This window comes from Trichechus manatus, unplaced genomic scaffold, assembly GCF_000243295.1.
Source record: "Trichechus manatus latirostris isolate Lorelei unplaced genomic scaffold, TriManLat1.0 scaffold00093, whole genome shotgun sequence".
Taxonomy (NCBI): domain Eukaryota; kingdom Metazoa; phylum Chordata; class Mammalia; order Sirenia; family Trichechidae; genus Trichechus; species Trichechus manatus.
The window spans coordinates 8,563,670-8,586,020 of NW_004444029.1; the positions used below are offsets into that span (position 1 = coordinate 8,563,670).

The 22,351-nt window shown below is 49.1% G+C and overlaps 1 protein-coding gene across 2 annotated transcripts in view; it reads left to right on the forward strand.

Annotated features, from left to right (window-relative positions):
• The window catches only part of HIPK2 (homeodomain interacting protein kinase 2), a 106,103-nt gene that overhangs the window by 59,991 nt on the left and 23,761 nt on the right, over positions 1-22,351 (forward strand). The window contains exons 2-8 of one of the 2 annotated variants that reach the window (XM_023736880.1): positions 4,711-4,834; positions 5,129-5,248; positions 7,215-7,301; positions 8,517-8,701; positions 11,413-11,575; positions 14,417-14,624; positions 16,326-16,447. In XM_023736880.1, coding sequence (XP_023592648.1) covers positions 4,711-4,834; positions 5,129-5,248; positions 7,215-7,301; positions 8,517-8,701; positions 11,413-11,575; positions 14,417-14,624; positions 16,326-16,447 — 1,009 coding nt within the window. The remainder of the gene's footprint in view (positions 1-4,710; positions 4,835-5,128; positions 5,249-7,214; positions 7,302-8,516; positions 8,702-11,412; positions 11,576-14,416; positions 14,625-16,325; positions 16,448-22,351) is intronic. The other variant, XM_004382385.3, reaches the window with a different exon arrangement.

Sequence of the window (22,351 nt, forward strand, 5' to 3'; positions counted from 1 at the left end):
CCACCCCCTACTCCAGCCACCAGCTTCCTGCAGCATCCCAGAGAGCACATCAGCATTTCCAAGTCTCCTCGTTTTTGCAGTGGAAACACAAGATTTAACAACCCATCTGAAATGCAGTTTTACATTTTGATTGCTTCTGCCCAACCATGCTGCGGTGAATTTCAATCTATAGATATTTGTGGGAAGGGCCTCTTTCCCTGTCTTCCAATCCTAGTACACCTTACAATCTCAGTGATTATAAAATACCACGGTCTCACAGAGTGTCTTGCTTCCAAGGAGTCCAAGCTGCTTTACAGTTCTGCCAACCATAATTTATCTTCATAAGCTGCCGTAGAGACAAGGAAAAAAGAGATTCATAATCACATTTTATAGACGGTGAAATAAAAACTCAGAGAAATGGAGTCACGTTTTTCCAGAAGCCACAGCTCTTCCCGTCTCCGATGCAGGTTGCAGATTTAGTGCCCAGCCGGGGAGCAGCTGCTGAGCCTCGCCCTTGTTTTATCTGAGTGTATGGACGAGTGGGCCGCCCACGCTGGTCTCAGTTGTCAGGGAGGTCGGTGTGAGGAAGGCCCGCCCATGACACCTGGTCCCAGGCTGTTCGGCTGCACACATGCTCCAAGCTGGCGGCTCTGCCCGCCGGGACCTGTAGCCAGAGTGCTTCCTCAGACCCACTCACTGCCCCCCTGGACCTGCTCCCCGGCCAGGCCGCGTGCTGGACACAAGTGTGGGAGGCATCACCTGGCCTCCGCTGGAGGACTGTTAGGGACTCCAAGCAGCCAGGGACGGGCTTGTCACTCTTCACCGGTGATGCAGATGGTTCGGGAAGCACTGTGCTTACCCCAGGGCTCCTGGTCTGGGTGCTGTAAACATTCACGGAGTATCATGGAGCAGGAGGCCCCAGGCCTGTCCCTCAGCAGGTGTGTGGCAGATACTCGGAGCGGCTGGGCTCAGCTAGTATCTATTGGACAAGCCTGGTGAAAGGTTTCATTTGTGTTTACGTCTTCGTCACTGAGTGTAGCCAGCACAGAAAACGTGGTCAGCCTCTGACAGCGTGAGGAAGGGAAGGGCAGGCGAGACAAGAAGTAGGATCCATGTACCATGTGTGCAGAGGGGTGGTGAGGGCCTTGGGAGGGCCGGGAAAGGGTTGAAACAGAAGGCAGGAGACCAGCAGGCATTGTAGTCGAGGCCTGGATGGAAGAAGGATCGGATGGTGAGTAGCGATGGGAGCAAGTGGGGTAACGGCTTCAAGATGGAGGGAAGGACAGACTCCAAAGGCTGTGAGGACCGTGGGCTGAAAAGGAGAGATTTGCACCCAGTCTCCAGGGCCTTTTCACCCTGAAGTCCTGACCCTGCATGCCTTGTGCCACCTCCGGCCCCTGCCCCACCTCCTGGACTCCTTTGCCATGACTCTGTGAGCCCCCACACGTGGCTGTCCTCCCACCCTTGGCCCTGCACAGGTGCCCTGCACAGTTAAGCGGGGTGGCCACCTCTGGGCCTCCACCACCGAGGTTCCTGCCCAGGGAGCCTGCTGTCCGTGGGCCCCGCCTGCCTCCTGACACCCAGACCTCAGTTCCTTTGAAGACTTTCCCATCTACTTCCCTTTGTCTGCGCTCTGCCCCATTCATCTGAATCACATGTGGTAGCACTTTGTTGTACTGATAGCTTTATTCAGTCACCAGGTATTTATGGATTGACTGAGCTCACGACTCCTAAACACCAGGCACCGTGGCTGGGAGAGATGGTGCCTGCTTACTGGGAGTGGGCTGCACAGCGGCAGGGGTGGCTGGGATGTGCTGGTGTCCTGAAGCTGGTGGCGGCCAGGACAGCTGAGTGAGATGGGAGGGGGCGGTGAAGCCATTTGAGAGCCAAGGAGCGCCCCAGGCAGAGGCAACAGCCCAATGTGTAAAGACCCTCGGTCTGGAAAGAACTTAGGGTGCGCTAGAAATTGGAAGGAAACCTCCGGGACTGGGGCTTACTGAGCTCAAGGAGGGGATTGAACTGATGCTGGAGAGGTAGGCAGCCTGAGGTGGCCATTCCAGGGCCCGTGGAGAGATTTAGAGTTCATGCAGGGAGTGGTGAAATCTATTCTCTTGGCTGCTGTGTACAAAGGCGGTTGGAGGAAGATGATTAAGTGAGAAGGTGGGATAGGAGTGCCAGAGAGAGAGGGTGGCCAGGACCAGAGCCAAGGCCATGAAGCGGGAGCCAGGGGCTGATTTGAGTGGTGCTTTAGAGCTGGAGGGATGGATTGGATGGTGGGTGGAGGGAGGGAGGGATTGGATGGAGGATGGCTGGATTGGATGATAGATGGAGGGAAGGTTGGAGTGGATGATGGATGAAGGGAAGATGGATTGGATGAATGATGGGTGGAGGGGGTAATGGATGGATTGGATGGTGACGATGAAGGGAGACAGTGAGGAACTAAAGATCATGCCCAGATCTCTGACCGGAGCAGCTGGGGTGGTGGCGCCATTGGGGGAAAAGAGGAGAGGGGTGTAGTTAGAGGAGAGGGGACAGAGAAGTCCCTGCTACCCACGCCACGTCCGAGATGACTGTGAGATGTCCAAGTGGAGATGTCAGGCCGTCGGAAGGTGAAGCTGGAGCCGGGAGCAGAGGGCCGAGGTGGAGAGAGAAGTGTGAACTGAGGCCTGGAGCTTAAACTAGGGGAGTAGACAAGATGACCTGGGGCGGTGCCAGGGGTTGGATGGAAGAGGACACAGCAGCAAACGAAACAGACAAGCCATAGCCACAGGACAGGACAGATACCAGGAGAGTGGGGAGGCGTGAGAACCAAGCACCCGCATTCCAGCGCAGGGGGGTGGTCACAGGTGAGAGGAATGCTGCTCTCGGGTCCCCAAGCTGAGGAGTGGACGATGGCGGCGTGGGGTCCGTGCTGACCAGGGGCCAGGTTGGGGGATAGCATGAGGGAAGCAGTCTGAAGTGCAGGAGAAGGTCACACTCCAGAGGGGGGTGCTTTAAGGGCTTTGAAGGGAGCAGGGAAGCTGGGCAGCAGCCACAGGGAGAGGAGGGATCAAGTTTGGTTTTGGTTTTTGCATTTGGGGTTTGCTTGTTCTTTGCTCTGTTTTGCTTGTTAAAATGGGAGACATTAGAGCCAGCTTGTAGGCTTACGTTTACTGTATTTTTCCTGTCTGGGTGTCTATATGATTTAACAAAAACAAAAACAAAACAGTTGCTGTTGAGTTGGTTCTGACTCATGGCACCCCCATGTGTGTCAGTTCTCAATGGCTGATTTTTTTTTGAAAGTAGATTACCAGGCCTTTCTTCTGAGGCACCTCTGAGTGGACTGCAACCTCCAAACTTCCAGTGAGCAGCCAAGCCACTCACTCCCCCAACCTGAGCGGCATCTCCCTTTCCCCAAGCCCGGAGACCCAGCCTTGGACTTGAGGAACGTTCTCGGTGGTACTCTAGAAACCCACGGTGACCAAGTGCCGAAGCCCCAGCCCTAAGGAAGTGAATCAACTCCTTTTCACAAAAGGCTTTGTCACAAGATGCTTTGTTTATTGTTTGTCTTATTTTTAATATCACTGCACAGAGAAAAAGGATGGGCAATGAGGGCAAATTTTAAAAGGGAAAGGGGGCCTTTTTAAGTGGAGACAAATTCAGCTTGGAGATCTGGGCCACATGGAGGCGTTTTGGTCACGTCCCTCCCCACTCAGGTGCTACATGGCTGAAGGATCACCTAGATCAAGAGTCTTCCCAGTTCGCCTCCGCCTCCTCCAGGCTGCTGGAGGCTAGGACAGTGGCCTCTTCAGCATTGCTTAGTCATGTGGGGTGTTTCCAGAAAGAAGCAAACGTTGAGCTCATGCATCTCGTGACCAGTGGAGTGTCTTGAGGCACAGTTTTTTAAAAGCATACGCAGTGCTCGTGATGTCAAACGCTGACGAAGTTAGACCTCAGCGAGCCCGCTTTTCTGCAGATGTACCTCTCCCCAGTCACGACAGATTCTTAGAAAAGAAGCCATTCTCTGCGGTCTCTGGTTTTGATCACCGAGCACGAGTGCAGTTTTCTCTCTGACTTCAGGTGACTCCTGTCAGACTCTCCAGCATGGAGCCTTGCCTCTCGTGCGAAGGGCCGTCGGTCCTGGGGTCAGGGACGGGCTGTTCAGGCTGTTGATTGTGGAATTCTAGTTGATACCCAGACATGCGTTTGTGAACACAGTTCTGTAGTTGCGATGTTATACATCTTTTCAGGAGATTAACTTTTTAGAAACTAATGAGAAAAACTGTAGCGTTTCCTTGGGAAGATATCATGCAAATTCCTGAGAAAGGGATCAGTTGCCCTGGAGTCCCACATGTGTCAGAATAGAACTGTGCTCCATAGAGTTTTCTTTAGCTGATTTTTCAGAAGCAGATCGCCAAGCCTTTCTTCTGAGGTGCCTCTGAGTGGACTTGAACCTCCAACCTTCCAGTTAGTAGCTGAGCACATTAGCCGTTTGCACCACCCAGGGGCGCCTGGGTCCAGGAGGGGCCACTTAACTGGGCTTTATTCTAAAGCCACAGACCTCCCCTTGTCTCAGCACTCCATCCGGCCAGGTTCTCTGCTTGAAGGAAGAATTGAGCCAAAGAACAGCCAGGTCCTTGCAACGTGGTGCTTCTTGTAGAGAAGGCCCTACAGGGTTTGCTGTCGAGTTCATGCAGAAAGAGCTGCCTGCGCTCTCAAACCCCTGAAGCTCTCTCTCCTGCTCTCTTTCAGGGCCCCCGAGATCATCCTCGGTTTACCATTCTGCGAGGCGATCGACATGTGGTCCCTGGGATGCGTCATTGCGGAGCTGTTCCTGGGCTGGCCGCTGTATCCAGGCGCTTCAGAGTACGACCAGGTGGGTGCCTCGAGCGTGGGGACAGTCAGCAAGACTGCGTTCTTCCTCTGAGAAATGTCCGCCCTCCGCGCTTCATCTGTCACAGGGCCCAGGGACGGCGCTGTGAGTGCCGCGTCGTCTCCAAGCCTTGCTGCCCCTAATCTGACTGTCCTCTTGCTACTCCTCTTTCTGTTTCCTTTTTCCTTTTATTCCTTTCGCTGCCCGTAAAATTGTCCTTTTCATTTTTCTCAGAGCCACCAGTGTGCCATACGGCAGGGGCAGGCAACGCCCTGACCTCCTTCTCTCTCCCCGCAGATCCGATATATTTCACAAACACAGGGTTTGCCGGCTGAATATTTATTAAGTGCAGGGACAAAGACAACTCGGTTTTTCAACCGTGACACCGACTCACCGTACCCTTTGTGGAGGCTGAAGGTAGGGGTGCGTCCCTCTGTTCCTGGCTTCCCGAGCATGGGGTGGGTGACAGTGTAGTTAGTGGGGCACTTTTGACACCACAGGTCTGACCCTCAGACCCACCCTGACTTGGCTCATATGTGAGGTGGATGGGCTGGGGGGCTCAGAAGTCCCCCTTCCTTGCCTGGTTGGGCGTAAGGTGCTGGAGTCCGAAACTATTGTTGCCAAGCTGGCAGGACCCAGTCCAGTGAGCCCTGGGAGCACATGGCTGTGTTCTGGGGGCAGAGGTAGAGCTTGCCCTGCCCTCACAGGGCTCCTGATCCCGAGGGGCACCCCAGCCACCAGCTCCTGCCCACTGTGATAGCCACCATCCTGTTCACGGAAGGAAAGAGGAACCAAGAGGAGAGCATCACCGCTGCCTATGGCAGAGGGCCAGGGGGTGTGGGAGCTGGCCTGGAGGATGAGGAGGGTTTGGCAAATAGAGAAATGCGGGGGAGGCCCTCAGGCAGAACCGGCAGCCTGAGCACCGCCAGCACTGTCAACCCCGGGCAGGTGTCCCACCGCTGCACGCCAAGCGCTCCAGTGGTTTTCCTTTAACTGAAACGTGGTGTGCTGTCACTTTGGTCTGTGCCTGGCGGTGGAAATGAACGTCTTTTGCTGGGATGGAGAAAATAATGGAAGTCTTAAGCTTAGTGTATGCTCACTAGGTGTTTCTTTTTCTCCAAGAGGTGCCTGTTTTTTAATGGAAAGCACAGCCAGATGCTAATGTGGTTTAAAGATACTGTGTGACCAGTAGTCGCAGATTTAGGAAAGAACCTGGGAGCTAAGCGGGCACTCAGCTGTCAGTGGGGGGCTGGCACTGGGCGTCTGTGCGGGTGCCGTGCAAGCTCAGGTCCAGTGAAGGCCCGGAAGGGAGGCAGGGTTCACGCCCGTGTGAGGGGCCTCAGACCGGCTGTTGCAGGATCTCAGCCCAGGTCCGAGCAGCTCCAGGTGTACCGTCCTCAAGTGAGATTTGAGGATTCATCACCTCTGATCCAGATGAGTCCAGACATCCACAGGAGTTGGGACAGAGCTTCCAGACCGAGGCCGAAGGGGGAGTGTGTGTCTGTGTCCCAGCTCTGCCGCTTCCTGGCCATGTGACCTTGGCGCAGTCTTAAGCTTTCTGTTTCTGCTTCCCCATCTGCAAAACGGGCATAGTGATCATCCCCCGCCACCGGTCTGTCCGCCTGTCATATTCTGGCGGCTTTTGTGTCGCTGTGATACTGGAAGCTATGTCTCTGGTATTTCAAATACCAACAGGGTCACCCATGGTGGAGAGGTTTCAGCAGAGCTTCCAGACTAAGACAGACTAGGATGAAAGGCCTGGCAATCTGCTTCCCAAAATTAACCAGTGAAAACCCTATGGATCATGACAGAGTATTGTCCCATATAGTGCCCGCAACAAAGGACTCAAGCATACCCATGGTTGTGAAGATGGCATGGGATTGAGCAGCATTTCGTTCTGTTTATATGGGGTCGCCATGAGTCAGAGCCGACTTGACAGCGACTAACAATAACAATCGTTTGTACCTGCGGCTGTGGTTTAGAGTATTAGACGGATTAGTGCTTTAGTTGCTGGCACACTAAGGTTTTGTTAAATAGCATTAAATTAAAATGAAAAGTGTGAAAAGCGGCTTCTGCTTCTCCACATACCTGATCCCTTACACTTAGGGAAGGCTGTAGGGTCGTTAGGGATGCAGTGTGTCTCACTCACCTGAGAATCCTCAGTACCTGACTCAGGGCAGGTTCCCAGCAGGTGTTTGCGGGAAAGAAGAAGGGGGTGCATTAGTGTGGATGAGTGGAGAAGTAATGAGCGTGCAGGCCGCCAAGAAGCCAAGAGTCCTTCTCTGAATGGTGGGAAAGGCCCTCTGCTGGAAACTCTAGGGTTTGCATCTCGGTGATCAGGAGATGTCCGCATTACCCATCAGCCTCTGCCTCTCTTCACCAGGCGCCAGACGATCATGAAGCAGAGACGGGGATTAAGTCAAAAGAAGCAAGGAAGTACATTTTCAACTGTCTGGATGATATGGCCCAGGTGAGCTCAGTGGGTAAACGCAAGTAAAGCCGGTTAAACAGCAAGCACAGCAAGCCCTCTGCAGGCGTAGTTCAGGACGGCGGGCAGAAATCCTCATACTCAGCCGTGGTGCTTGACCTTGGCCCTGAATGCTGATATGCCAGCCTCAGTAAGGCTCCCATTGGGTTTGTGAAGCATTTTTAAAACCGTTCACCAGCTCCTTAAAAATAGCTTTGGTTAGGGGACATTCAGTTTACGTTAACTGGTAAAACAGCTCCGGAAGGGATAGTGAGGGTGGTGGCATGATGTGAAGAATGTAATCGATCTCACTGAATTTTACATGTAGAAATAGTTGAATTGGCAAATGTTTCAGTGTGTATATTTCTCACTGATGTTTTCATGAGAAGAATTCAAGCCCATTAGTACATTCGAGTTTAACGAGTTTCTCGTGACCCAGTCTCTCTCAGCTCACTGGCAGGGAACACAGCCTCTCACCTTTGTGCCCCAGAGAACATTCTAGAACTCTAGCTTATTTTCGTGCAAAAACTAGGCTACAACCAGGGCAACCCGAAGTGGGTTTTTCTTTAAAGCCACAGACGAATAAACACTTACTGCCCCCCTTACTGTGGATGCGTATAACCAAAATCATGATCCTGAGCAAAGCAGACTCATCAGTTGATCAGAAGCTTAGATTGTCTGCAAAACTGAAGTTGGCTTTCAGAGCATGTCTTGGAAAACAGAGAAAGCACACAAAACCGGCCTTTGGAAGGCTCTCCCAGAGTAGACCTGCCCTCAAAGAAAGCTCCTGCCTGCCTTGAGTGTGTAGGCGGCTCGGTGAACGCGGGACTAAAATGGAGGGGATAACACAAGAGACAGAGAAGGGTATCAAGGCCCTCACGTTTCCCTCAGAGGTTAAATAAATAGACCTTTTTGTATTTTATTATCCTCTGCTTGGCTGTGAGTATTTTTAATGAGGTGTGACCTGTTTGCACCCTGTCGTCTCTGTGGATTTGCAGGTCTGGCAGAGCCCTCTCCCCCTCTCCAGCACGGCCCCCACTGCTGTTCCTGCAGAGAGAAAAGCCACATCCTGTGGGCAGTAATCCTATGTGGGTGGTGCCTGAGGCAGGGCCCCACAGCCTGTGGGAGTAGGGATGGGGTGACTGAGAGGCGGGGCGGAGAACAAGGGGAGAGGGGAGGCCCCAGGGCTCCTGGTAACCTGTCCCCACTTGCTCCCAGGTGAACATGACAACAGACTTGGAAGGGAGTGACATGTTGGTGGAGAAGGCCGACCGGCGGGAGTTCATTGACCTGTTAAAGAAGATGCTGACCATAGATGCGGACAAGAGGGTCACGCCGATCGAGACCCTGAACCACCCCTTTGTCACCATGACCCACCTGCTCGACTTCCCCCATAGTACACAGTAGGTGTCCACTTGGTGCTTTCTGCCAGGGGGTGGCACGCTCGTTCTTAAAGGCCCAGACAGTAAATATTTCAGGCCTTGCAGCCATACCGTCTCTGCCACAAAGACTCAACTCTGCGGTTGTAGCTGAAAGCAGCCATAGACAATATGTAAACAAGAGGGAGGCTGCATTCCAGTAAACCTCGATGTATAAAAGCAAGTGGCAGGCTTGCTTTATTTGGACCCTGGGCCACAGCTTGCCGACCCTGCTTTATACACAGAAGAGGGAACAGGGGAGCGCAGGCTGGATGAACTGGATTCTGGGTATTCGTACGTGAAGGGAGGCGCCCAGTACAGCAGTGAATGCAAAGCGAAGCCATGTTCCACGCCAAATGTTCCCAGAACCATTCTGGGGCAGACTCAGCTGGTTTGGATTTGGGCTTGTTCATTCATTCATTCAGCACGCCGTGTACTGCCAGGTGCGGGGCACAGTGGTGAGCCAGAGGGTCAGGCCCTGCCTGTGGGAGCTTACAGTCTGAGGCAATGTGGTTTAGTGGTAGAATCTCGCCTTCCATGTGGGAGAGCTTGGTTCAGCTCCCAGCCAATGCACCTCACGTGCAGCCGCCACCCGTCTGTCAGTGGAGGTTTGCGTGTTGCTGTGATGCTGAACAGATTTCAGCAGAGCTTCTGGACTAAGACAGACTAGGAAGAAAGGCCTGCACTCTACTTCTGAAAATCAGCCAGTGAAGACCCTGTGGATCACACCAGTCTGATCTGTAGCCAATCATAGGGATGGCGAAGGATAGTGTTTCCTCCTGCTATGCATAGGATCCCCATGAGTCAGGGTCCAACTCCATGACAGCTAAAAACCCAAGTAACTAGGCCAGTATCAGGAAAAACACAAGGTGCAATTAAAGTCACTTTTTTTGGCCCAAAATACAGCATACTTGTAGTATGCAAAAATAGTATCATTTGTAATCTTAAAATAGCAGAGAACCATTATTTTATCTACGTTCAGTTACGTGTTTTTACGCAAATAACATGCGTGTCATACGTTTTTTGCCAACCACAGCCTCCCTGCCCCCAGGTATTTTCATAACAGCACTATGCTAATTTTTTGCAGCAACATGTAAAAAAATTAGCATAATATGCTTACAAAAATGGGGGGGCAGTTGGCAAAAAATGTATAGCGTGCGTTATTTGCATAAGAATACGGTATTACGTTACTTATTAAAACAGACATTTTAAATTGAAAATCAAATGTGGTTTGATTATTTCAATATTTGCATTGGAGGAAAAGTATGTTTAATTAGAAGAAGACAGAGAACTGCGGGGAAGCAGTGTATAAACTCTGAAGGGCCGTTTATGATGGTTTCCAAGCGCGTGAGTGGTTGAGACCACTTGTGGGGCTTTCCTTTTCCTCAGTGCTGGAGTCAGCACCACTGGTATACTTTATTCTCCTGGCTAGGGTTTTGTCTTGATTCATAAGTGCAGTGGGGGTAGAAAAAGAGGAGGAGAATTTTTATTTCAGGTAACTGGGAAAGAATTAAAAAAAAAAAAAAGAGGAGGAAAGAGATCCAAGAAGATGTGTATGTAGATGGGAAGATTGCCAGGTATTAGTTCTTGGCCTTGGCAGATTATCCTCTCTAAGCTTCCTCCTTAAAGGAGCCCTGGTGGCACAGTGTTTAAGCGCTCAGCTGCTAACTGTAAGGTCATTGGTTTGAACTCACCCAGCAGCAGGTCCTCAGGAGAAAGGCCTGGTGATCTGCTCCCATAAAGATTACAGCCTAGGAAACCCTATGGGCAGTTCTGCTCTGTCACATGGGGTCACTATGACTCCACTCCATGGCATCCAACAACAACGAGCTTCCTCCTTACTGGGAAAATAAGGACCATGATAGTATCTCCCCCTAGTGGTGGTTGTAGGCTTGTAAATGCCGTAGCACACAGTGGATGTTAGCTGGTGTTAATTGTGATGTTGATTTTGCTTTCACTGTTGGATTGTGACGTAGGAGACCCCATGTGTTACAGAGCAGCACTCCACCATAGGGTTTTCTTGGCTGTAAGCTTTAGGGAAGCGGATCGCTAGGTCTGTCTCTTCCACGGTGCCGCTAAGTGGGTTCGAACCACGAGCTTCTGATTAACGGCCAAGTGCAAACCATTTGCGCCACCCAGGAACCTTCATTAGTGATGACGATGATCATTATTGTTTGCATTACATGCATATTTCCAGTGGGGAGGAGGAGCAGCACTGCAGCCCTGATACTGGGTTGGAGAGTTCCTGGTTGTCCCCGAGGTGGTGCCGGGGGGCGGAGGGGTGAAAGCAGGTTGGAAGTTGCTGTTTTATATGTAAGTCAAAGGTTCCCAATCAGAGAACTTACACTTCTGTTTATGGACCAGAAACCACGTGGAAAGTGGACAGTGAGCGGTGGGGCTGTCAGTGGGTCAGTGACGGAGGAAAGGGCAGAGAACAAGTGTGTTGGATATGGGAGCTTTACCTTCCAGGATGGGGGGAGGGGTGGGGGACAATGGGGGCAGCTCATCCCAACAATGTCGACCACTGCAAACATACAGACTTGGCACCGAAATCCAGGGAAGTCAGACGTAAAGTTAATTTCCCCAGTTGTCTTAACAGTTCTCTCCTTTCCTCTCTCTGTTTCCTCCTCTTTATCCTACCTTACCCTCTTCTCTTTCCTTATGCCTCTGTCTCTCTCTGCCTTTTGCACAAACAGCGTCAAATCCTGTTTCCAGAACATGGAGATTTGCAAGCGTCGGGTGAATATGTACGACACGGTGAACCAGAGCAAAACCCCTTTCATCACGCATGTGGCCCCCAGCACGTCCACCAACCTGACCATGACCTTTAACAACCAGCTGAACACCGTCCCCAACCAGGTGAGCAGGGGGCAGAAGGGACAGGGTCCAAGTGCCGAGGACAGGGAGGGGCAGGCGGTTACACAGTGTGAGGGCAGGGGTTCTGCGCCCAGCAGACCTTGTTCGGAGGCGGGGCTCCTCCAGTATCGTATTCTACCTTTCGAGGGATTTCCTCTCAGGGACAGAGGTGCTCAGCCTTGGCTGTTGGCCCCATTGAAGGCCCCAGAAAGGACTTGCTAAGGCAGTGATTGTGAGTTGGTGCCTCTTTCCTGCTTTCCTCTGGCGCAGTATGGGGATAAGGTAAAGGAGGTGCTGTGACCCTTTTGTGTCTGACATCTGCCCAGTGGAGAATTCTAGAACTGGAAAGGCCTCTGGAGAGCAGAGCTCTTGGTGAAGCCCTTCCCATCATCCCAACACTGCTGAGTCCTCAAGGCCCCCTTTGAGGACAGATAAACTGTCTCTTCTTCAAGTCATGGGGACAGCCAGTTAATTCATCAGCCCACCACCAGAATGCCAGGAGCTGGAACTGAAAGGGGCCAGGGAACTAGGAGCTTCTTCCCATGGAATCGAGCACCTAACGCGATGCTTGGAATATGGGTGACACCAGGAAGTATCTAATGGATGGATAATCACCAAGCCTTAGGCAGACCACCTCCAGTGTCCGAGAGACCTCCGTCTCAGTGGTTCCCAATCCAGAGGCCTAGACCTTTTTTTCTCTTAATCTCAATCTGTAATGACAACACCTTTTGTAAGGATACAGGATACTCCTAGGTATCCTTTAAACATATACCACACACACTCACATACACTCACACACATACACATACTCATACACACGCTCAGATACACTTTCACACACACACACACTCACACACACACCAGAAAACCAAACCCATTTCTGTCGAGTCAATTCCAACTCATAGCGACCGTATAACAGAATAGAACTGCCCCGTAGGGTCTCCAAGGCTGTAATCTTTATGGAAGCAGACTGCCACATCTTTCTCCCATGGAGCGGCTGATGGGTTCCAACCTTTCAGTTAGCAGCCGAGTGCTTAACCAGTGCACCACCAGGGCTCCTGCCACATACACATACATGCAGATACCACATACACATTCGCATACAGACGAACTCACACACATACACACAAATTACACAATCACATACACACATACACATTCACATAGGCGCACCTCAGATACACACACACGTAGACATACCACATCCATTTACCTACACACACACACACTCACACACACTACTCCAGAGGGGTACGTCTGCTGTAAACCTGGAGCACAACCCTTTGCCCAGCCTGGGCCACTCTCTCGGACAGGCTCGCTGTGAGGAAGAGTCTCTGGCCCCTGCTTTCAGCGGCCCTCTGCCTCATTTTCCAGGCCTTTCCTCAGCCGCTGGGTCGCTCAGGCCTGGCCTCACCTCCTGGCCTCCGTGGCCCCTTCGGCCTGTACTCTAGGAGAGGCCCCTGGAGTCTGCTGCCCCTTGCAGGCGGTTCACCTTGACTGCGCTCTCCTTAGGCTAGAGCACTAATGCTCTCTAATGCTTGCAGTTTCAAGAGACAGGCATTCCTGTCCAGCCCCCAGCCAGCCCTGCGGCACCCACAGCCAGACATGTAAGTGTCCGAGTGCTTCTGTCCCTCGTCACCTCTTTAAAGAGGCAAGCTTTTCCATTGGACCTTGTGAGACACCCAGTCTCAACTCCCACAGCCCCAAACTGCCACCACCATCTGCCATCTGCCTGCCCCGTCCAACATGAAGAGATTGAGGGAATGACGGACGGGCACAGACCCAGACGCAGACCCTGGGTCTCATCGAGTCTCCCCACCCGACCGTACTTGCCATGGGTGTCTCCCTGCGAGGCTGGAGCATTAGGGTCCCTGACCACACCAGGAGAGGCCCCTACATACTGCCCTTGAGGTGACAGCCATCACATCCATTCCCAAGAGTGTCTCAAAGACCTCAAAACTGAGGGGCCTCCCAGCGTAGAGGCTGGCAGCCGTCGTCGAATAAGGAGACCCTGCTCTCCAGAATACGGATACCATCTGCATTTGTCAAGTTCTCCAGAGACCCAGAACCAATAGGAGTCAGATATGGATGTAGATAGACAGAGAGAGAAACCAAACCCATTTCCATCGAGTTGATTCCAACTCATAGCGACCCTAAAGGACAGAGTAGAACAGCCCCATAAGGTTTCCAAGGAGCAGCTGGTGGATTCGAACTGCTGACTCTTTTGTTAGCAGCTGAGCTCTTCACCACTGCACCACCAGGGCTCCAGATAGATAGATCTATATATAGCAAGGGAGTTGGTGGGGAGAGATTTATTTTAAGTAATTGGCTCACGGAATTGTGGAGACTGGCAAGTCCGAAATCTGTAGGGCAGGCGGCAGGCTGGAAACTCAGGCAAGGTTTCTGTGTCACAGTCTTGAGGCCGAATTTCTTCTCCTGGAAATGTCAGGTTTTGCTCTTAAGGCCCTCAACTAACTGGATGAGGCTCACCCAAGTCATAGAGGGCAATCTGCTTTACTGAAGGTCAGGGGGTTGTGAATGTTAATCACGGTAGATACCTCCACAGTGACGCTGGACCAGTGTTTAACCTGACCCCTGGGCGCCCCGGCCCCAGACAATCCCGTGTCTCGTGTGGCTGCAGGTGCCTGTTTTTTCCCGAGGCTTTTCAATTGTATTTCCACTCCCCTCTGTTTTTACTTCTTGGCTCTTGGTTTTTGTTTGTTGGTTTGTTCGTTTGTTCTTCTTTCAGTTCATTTATTTGATTTAGACTCGTGTCTCCCAACACACCACTTCCCTCATTTTTTATTTGTGTTTATTTTTGTTTAATTCCCGTCATTCCTTCAGGCTCCCACCTCCACCAGTGCCACTCTTTCCTTAGCCAATCCCGAAGTCTCCATACTAAACTACCAATCTGCACTCTACCAGCCCTCCGCGGCGTCCATGGCTGCAGTGGCCCAGCGCAGCATGCCCTTGCAGACGGGGGCAGCCCAGATTTGTGCCCGGCCCGACCCCTTCCAGCAAGCTCTCATCGTGTGTCCCCCTGGCTTCCAAGGTAAGGAAGAGCAGACGCAGCCAAGACAACCTCCAGGGCCCCAGCCCCACAGCAGTCAGCCGCGCTGACTTTCCTCCAGTGAGAGTGTTGGTGTAACAGAACCTGAGGGCTCCTGTGGTGCTGTGACCAACCCAGAAACAACAGGACTTGTGCTTTAGCTCCAAATAGATTCTTGTTACCCTCACCACTGGCTGGGGATTTTGTCCCTGGTCGACCGTCTGTAAACGGGCTGCCTCAGTTATCTAGTGCTGCTGTAACAGAAATACCTCAAGTGGGTGGCTTTAACAAGAAGAAATTTATTTTTTCCCTGTTTGGGAGGCTAGAAGTCCAAATGCAGGGCATCAGCCCTGGAGGAAGGTCCTTGTCTCTTCTGAGCTTCTGCTTCTGGGTGATCTTCCCCCATCTCTGCTTCCAACTTAATCTCTTTTATATCTCAAAAGAGATTGACTCAAGATACACCCTACACTAATCCTGTCTAGTAGCATAACGAAGACATCCCGTTCTCAAATGGGATTATAACCAGAGGCATAGAGATTAGGATTTACAACACGTATTTTGGGGGGATGCATTTCAATCCATAACACAGGCGGAGTGAGGGGAGGTTAGAGTGCGCAAGTCCAAGGGGGTGCCAGATGAGGCCAGGCGAATCACACGGCCCAAACTTTGAGATTCCCCTGGGCGCTCAATACCCTGGCTTCAGCCTTTGCCCATTGTTTTTCTCCATTTTACGCTGATGTCAGCTCCTGAATGTCTTCCTGTGAGGCGTCCTCAGTGTGGATTATCTATGAAAAGGGTCAATCTCTGACAGCCAATGTAGCCCCACTCCCCTGAAGAATATAAACCAGGTTCAAAAGTAACCTCCCAGAGCCCACACCGCCAATGACTCTTGGCCACCCACCTGCCCAGCACTCCTCTCCTGTAGACTCCAAACACCCATGTGCTCAGTTCTAATTTACCCATAAGTCTCTAGAATGTTCTGGGGGCCTGGCAAGTCCAAAATCTGTGGGAAGACAGGAAGAGTGAGGTGGGCGTGCTGCCAGAATGTCCATTTATCATCTGGAGGCAGAGCACTCCGTAGGGAAACTCCCGTTTGGCTCTTAAGGCCTCCAGTTGGTTGATGGAGGCCCACCCACATTATGGAAGGTTGTCTGCTGTACCTACGGCCAACTGATTCAATCACGTGTAACAACTCCATAACAACAACTAGACTGGTGTTTTGGCCAGACAACCGGGTGCCATGGCCCATTCAAGTTGACACATAAAATTAGTCATCACTAGTGTATGTTTACAAACCCCATGGTGTACACATGTCTGTGATTGCTCAGTTTCAGAGTCAAGGCAATTCCAAATAGATTCGTCCATTCTCTGCCCCCTCGCCCGACCTCAACATTGACATACACGAGGACAGAGCTTGTTTTCCTGTTCTGACTTTTCGTCATGACTGCTCCCCTGTTGCCTTTGCAGGTGACTTAATTGGACCTTCTAGCCCTTGAAAACAGTCATTTCAAGGTTTATTATTATTATTAATTTAAGTTTGAAACTAAGGGGAAACTTCCAAAGGACCTGAAATACACAGTCGTTGAGTGGAGGGACCGGCACCAAGGGTGGTTGAGAGATGGCGCAGCCTGCTGGAAGGTTCTCTTGGTCCATCTGTGTCCGATCACTTAGCTGTGCCCTCTCGCCCTTGCCCACTGCCCGTAGGGTTGCAGGCCTCTCCCTCAAAGCATGCTGGCTACTCAGTGCGAATGGAGAACGCCGTGCCTATTGTCACCCAAGCCCCAGGAGCTCAGCCTCTTCAGATCCAGCCAGGTCTGCTTGCCCAGGTAATTCTGTCCCCTTTATTATTACCGGTATCACTGTTACCCATGTTCATGCTGTTCATAAAAGAGACATTTCTCCGCCAGCTCCCTCCCTGGTAATGAATTAGGTGCCTTGAGTCATTGGAATATGTTGGTAATATTCTAAATGGTCCCCAGGTGAATTACCCTCTGAAGTACCCCGCTTACTATTCCAAGAAGTTTAGACGCAAGGAGAGTCTGGGGAAATTACTACTATTGTGATATCTTTATAACACACATTAATCTGGGGGACCTCGGTTTTAATCCTGACTCCCCCAGTAACTGTCTGCAACCTAAGGCAAGTCAGTTAACATTTCTTTCCTTCAAATTCCTTTTTTGTAAAACAGAAGTGATTTTTTTAGAGCCAAAAGGAGCCTTAGCAATTATCTCCTCATTGTATAGCTGAAGAAACAGGCTGACTGAGGCCGAAGCTGGAACCTCCCTTACTATCCACATGGGTGCTGACGGTAGATTGAGATCACAGAGGTGAAATTGGGTGGAAACTTATAATGTGTTCTGGAAATGTGAGGTAACAGTCCTGAGGCAGTGATAGTAGTAATAAATTGTTCATGACGCCTGAACTCTAGTAACAATTAACATAATCCAGCATGCGGCTCACTTCACAGCTATTCGTTGATTGAATCCCCACAACAACCCAGCAGAGCATTTGTCTGTATTTGACAAATAATGGGGAAACCGAGGTACAGTGGCTTACTCAAAGTCACACAACTGTTAGAGACAGAACCAGGATACAAACTCAAAGTCTGACTCCAGCCGCTGTATCTTAACCACCTGCTGTCCTACCTTCGTGTGATCATTGCTGTTGTGGGGGTCAAGGACAGCTTGGCCTATACATTATTAGTTTTTAAAAAAAAAAAAAAAACCATTGCCTTCAGTCAATTCTGACTCCTAGTGACCCTATAGGACAGAGTAGCACTGCCCCATAGAGCTTCCAAGGAGCGGCTGGTGGATTCAAACTGCCAACTTTTTGGTTAGCAGCATTACACTTAACCACGGCGCCACCAGGGTTTTTAGTTGATTAGTTTAGAACCACTTTTATTTTTAAATAAAGTAGGTTTGCAAAGGCTTTTGCCAGGGTGTCCCCGAAGACAGTTTATTTATAGACACTGGTTGAATAGACGTTTTTTGGCGGGGGGTGGGGGGGTTGGTTGGTTTGTTTCAATATAGTCCAGCTGCACTGGTCTGTTCTGGGATCTCTGTCCTCTTCCACTGGCCTCTCTAATGTCCTGTTGTCTTAATTAGTACAGGTTTAATGCCGGACTCGGTATCCGCTCGGGAAAGCTCTGTGTTCGTATCGTTCTTCAGAGTGTCCTCATCCATTGTTGGCCCTTCACTTTTCTGTTTGAATCGTAACATCACTTTTCCGTAAGGATTTTAATTCCTTTTAAAAAACAAACGAAACAAAACAAAAACCTACTTTTCCACTGGACTTGAATTTGTATTTACTTTAGAAACAATTGGCCCCTTTATAATATTAAAGTCGTTTTCATCCATGAACCTGCTATAATTCTATGTGTTACATTTCATTACTGCTAGTAAAGTTTTCTTTTATTGGAATAATTCTGAAGTATTTTACAATATTTGTTGCTATTGAAAATTTTATTAAGTTACATTTTCTGATTGCTCGCTTATAAGAATATCACCGATTTTTGGTGCACTGAGTTTGTTATCTAGCAATCCTTTTAAATTCTCCTTAGTCCTGACAGTTTCTGTGAATTCCCTTGAATTTTCTAGGTAGATAGTCTTCTTATTTGCAAATGAATAGTTTTGACTCTTTCCGGTCCTGGTATGTTTTATTTATTGTGCTTCCGTCACTGTGCCAGTAACAGCGGTGATGTTGGCATCCGTAGCTTTTGCCTCAGCGTTTAAGGAAATGCTTCTAGCCGTTTACTCATAGGTGTTTGCTTTACATTCGTATTCATAGAGCGCTTCATCAAGTCTGATGAGTTTTACTGAATGAATACTGAATTTTATCAAATGTTTTTCAGCATCTGTTGGAATACTCAGGTGTTTTTGTCTCTTTAATGTGGCAAATTACATTAATAAATTATCTAGTGTTGAATTATCCTTGCATTTCTGAGATAAACCTTATTTGGTCGTGTTGGGTTTGATGTGTTTATATGCTTTTTAGTACTGGATTCAGTTTGTAAATACTATAGCTAGTATTTCTGCATCTGTGTTTATAAGTGAGAAATAGCTTATAATAAACTTTTCCTATAGAGTCCTTATCTGATTTCAGTATTGTTATGGATTAAATTGTGTCCCCAAAAACATGTTGAATTCCTGGCCCCTGTACCTGTGGATATGATCCTGTTCAGAACGAGGGTTTTTCTTTTGTTATTATGTTAAGGAGGTCACACCAGGATAGGTTGGATCCTGAATCGAATCACTTCTGAGTTATAAAAAGAGCCTACTAGACAAAGAGACACACAGCGGGGGCGGTGCCAAGGCGCAGACGCCAAGGATCCCCGGCAGGTACCAGAAACTAAGAGGGGCTTACAGCAGGAATAGACGCAGCTGCGACCTATGAGAAAGTAAATTTCTGTTCTTTAAAGCCACCCACGTGTGGTATTTCTGTTGTGGCGGCTCTAGGTGATAAGGAAGGTACCCAGGTGACACCAGTCTCAGAAACCCTGTTAGATAGCATTGCCCATCCTCAGTCTTCTGGGTCAGCTTGCTGAAGACTGATAGATACCAGTCTTTGTGTCTTTGTTCGTAAGTCCAAATTGACAGTGTGCAAGTGCTTGCTCACACCCTCTGTGGGCGGGCACAACATTTGTCCTCTTGCAAGTTTGTAAACAGAGAACCGTCTATATTGGAAGCAGGCTTTCTGCGCCTTCCTCTCTCTCTGAGTCCTCGTCGCTTCCTTTTGTTTGCACAGCCTGGTAGCAGGGAGTTCAGAAAAGAGCAAGACCAACCAAGAGAAAGGACAACAGCTCAGTCCAGGGTAGAGGAGCTTGTTAGTCCTTCCTTTATCCAAGGGGCAAAAGTTCTAGCCAAGGTCTTTAGAATTCACGTGGACTCTACAGGATAATTGTAGACCCTTTTTTGTGTTTGCACATTTAACACTAGCGGGCCAAGAACTATCTCTGAAAAAATAATAATTAGCACCTCTTATCAGCGAACAGAGCCCCGCTGGCACAGTGGTTAAGCACTCGGCTACTAATCAAAAGGTCGGTGGTTTGAACCCACCAGCCACTCCACGGGAGAAAGATGTGGCGGTCTGCTTCTGTAAAGATGACAGCCTTGGAAACCCTGTGTGGCAGTTCTACCCTGTCCTACAGGGTCGCTATGAGTCAGAATTGACCCCACAGCAACGGGTTTAGTTTTTTGGGGGGGATTTATTAGCTAAAATGGAGTCCCTGGGTGGTGTAAACAGTTAAGTGCTCAGCTGCTAACTGAAAAGTTGGCAGTTTGAGTTCACCCAGAGGCCATTTGGAAGAAAGGCCTGGTGATTGACTTCCAAAAACTCAGCCATGGAAAACCCTGTGGGGCACAGTTCTAGTCTGACACACATGGGGGCCCCATGAGTCAGAACTGGCAACTGGTTTATTAGCTACAATGGACATTCTTCCTTGTTCAGTTAGGTGGAAACCAGTAGGCTCAGCATGTCTGAATCCATCTCTCTCGGTCTCGTAATCACAGCAGGGAGAGCTCTGCCTTCTGCTAATAACCTGAAAAAAGAGTCCCTGTAGTGTTATAAATCTCCAAGTGGATTTAACCTAAAGCTGTAATTGAGAAAGCGAACAACAAAATACATGAGCAAGGATTTTAATTGCTGCAGTTTTCATAATGGGGAACTACTGGCAGCCATTTGAACCCTCATCAGTAGGGGACTCGTTCAATAAATTGCTGTACACATAAAGTGGAACACCACATAGCCATTAAAAAGGACAAGGTAGCCCTATGTGTCTTGACATGCACAGATAGCCGAGATACATTAAGTGAACAGCGCCCTGCCTACCCAGGGTCACGCTGGGTCTTTTTGTTTATTGGTCGCTTTTTCTTTTTCTCTCCACTTGTCACTGAGGCCATGCCAGTGTGTTAGCTGCTTAAGATGGGGCTCTCCCTTATATAGCTTAGATGGTCCTTTCAATGGACAAAAATGATTAACTTATAAAACTAGTATGATGGCTATTTGAAAAACACAGTAATTGAACCTTTAAGCAGAAGCCTTCAAATGAAGGCATAAGCTTCTAGGTGTAGGGTAGAGACATTCCATATACTATTACTTGCTTCCTTCACGCATCTGTCAGTTTATCGTACTGTGGGGGCTTGCGTGTTGTCGTGATGCTGGAAGCTATGCCACCGGTATTCAAATACCAGCAGGATCACCCATGGCGACAGGTTTCAGCTGAGCTTCCAGACTAAGACAGACTAGGAAGAAGGACCTGGCGGTCTACTTCTGAAAAGAATTAACCAGTGAAAACCTTATGAATAGCAGCAGAACATTGTCTGATATAGTGCCGGAAGATGAGACCCTCAGGTTGGAAGGCACTCAAAGTACTACTGGGGAAGAGCTGTGTCCTCAAAGTAGAGTTGACCTTAATGATGTGGATGGAGTCAAGCTTTCGGGACTCAGAATGAGAAGAAACAGCTCAAACATCCATTATTAATCAGAACATGGAATGTACAAAGTATGAATGTAGGAAAATTGAAAATAGTCAAAAATGAAATGGAACACATAAAGATCGATATCCTAGGCATTAGTGAGCTGAAACGGACTGGTATTGGTCATTTTGAATCGGACAATCATATGGTCTCCTATGCCGGGAATGACAACTTGAAGACGTAGGGCGTCACATTCTTCATCAAAAAGAACATTTCAAGATCTATCCTGAAGTACAGCGCTGTGAGTGATAGGATAATATCCATATGCCTACAAGGAAGGCCAGTTAATACGAATGTTATTCAGATTTACGCACCAAATGCTAAGCCCAAAGATGAAGAAATTTAAGATTTTTACCAACTTCGGCAGTCTGAAATTGATCAAACATGGAATCAAGATGCATTGATAATTACTGGTGATTGGAATGCAAAAGTTGGAAACAAAGAAGAAGGATCAGTAGTTGGAAAATATGGCCTTGGTGATAGAAACGATGCTGGAGATTGCACGGTTGAATTTTGCAAGACCAACGACTTCTTCATTGCAAATACCGTTTATCACCAACATAAACGGTGACTGTACGCATGGACCTCGCCAGATGGAATACATAGGAATCAAATCAACTACATTTGTGGAAAGAGACGATGGAAAAGCTCAATATCATCAGTCAGAACAAGGCCAGGGGCCAACTGCAGAGCAGACCGTCAGTTACTCATATGCAAGTTCAAGTTGAAACTGAAAAAAATTAGAACAAGTCCATGAGAGCCAAAGTAGGACCTTGAGTATATCCCACCTGAATTTAGAGACCATCTCAAGAAGAGATTTAACATGTTGAACACTAATGACCGAAGACCAGACAAGTTGTGGAATGACACCAAGGACATCATACATGAAGAAAGCAAGAGTCATTAAAAAGACAGGAGAGAAAGAGAAGACCTAAATGGATGTCAGAAGAGATTCTGAAACTTGCTTTTAAACGTCGAGTAGCTAAAGCAAAAGGAAAAATGGTGAAGTAAAAGAGCTGAACAGAAGATTTCAAAGGGTGCCTCGATAAGACAAAGTAAAGTATTATAATGATATATGCAAAGACCTGAAGATAGAAAACCAAAAGGGAAGAACATGCTCAGCATTTCTCAAGCTGAAAGAACTGAATTAAAAATTCAAGCCTCAAACATTTACAGAAGAGCTTGTACCAGTACTACTCAAGCTATTTCAGAGCATAGAAGAGGAAGCAACACTTCCAAATTCATTCTATGAAGCCA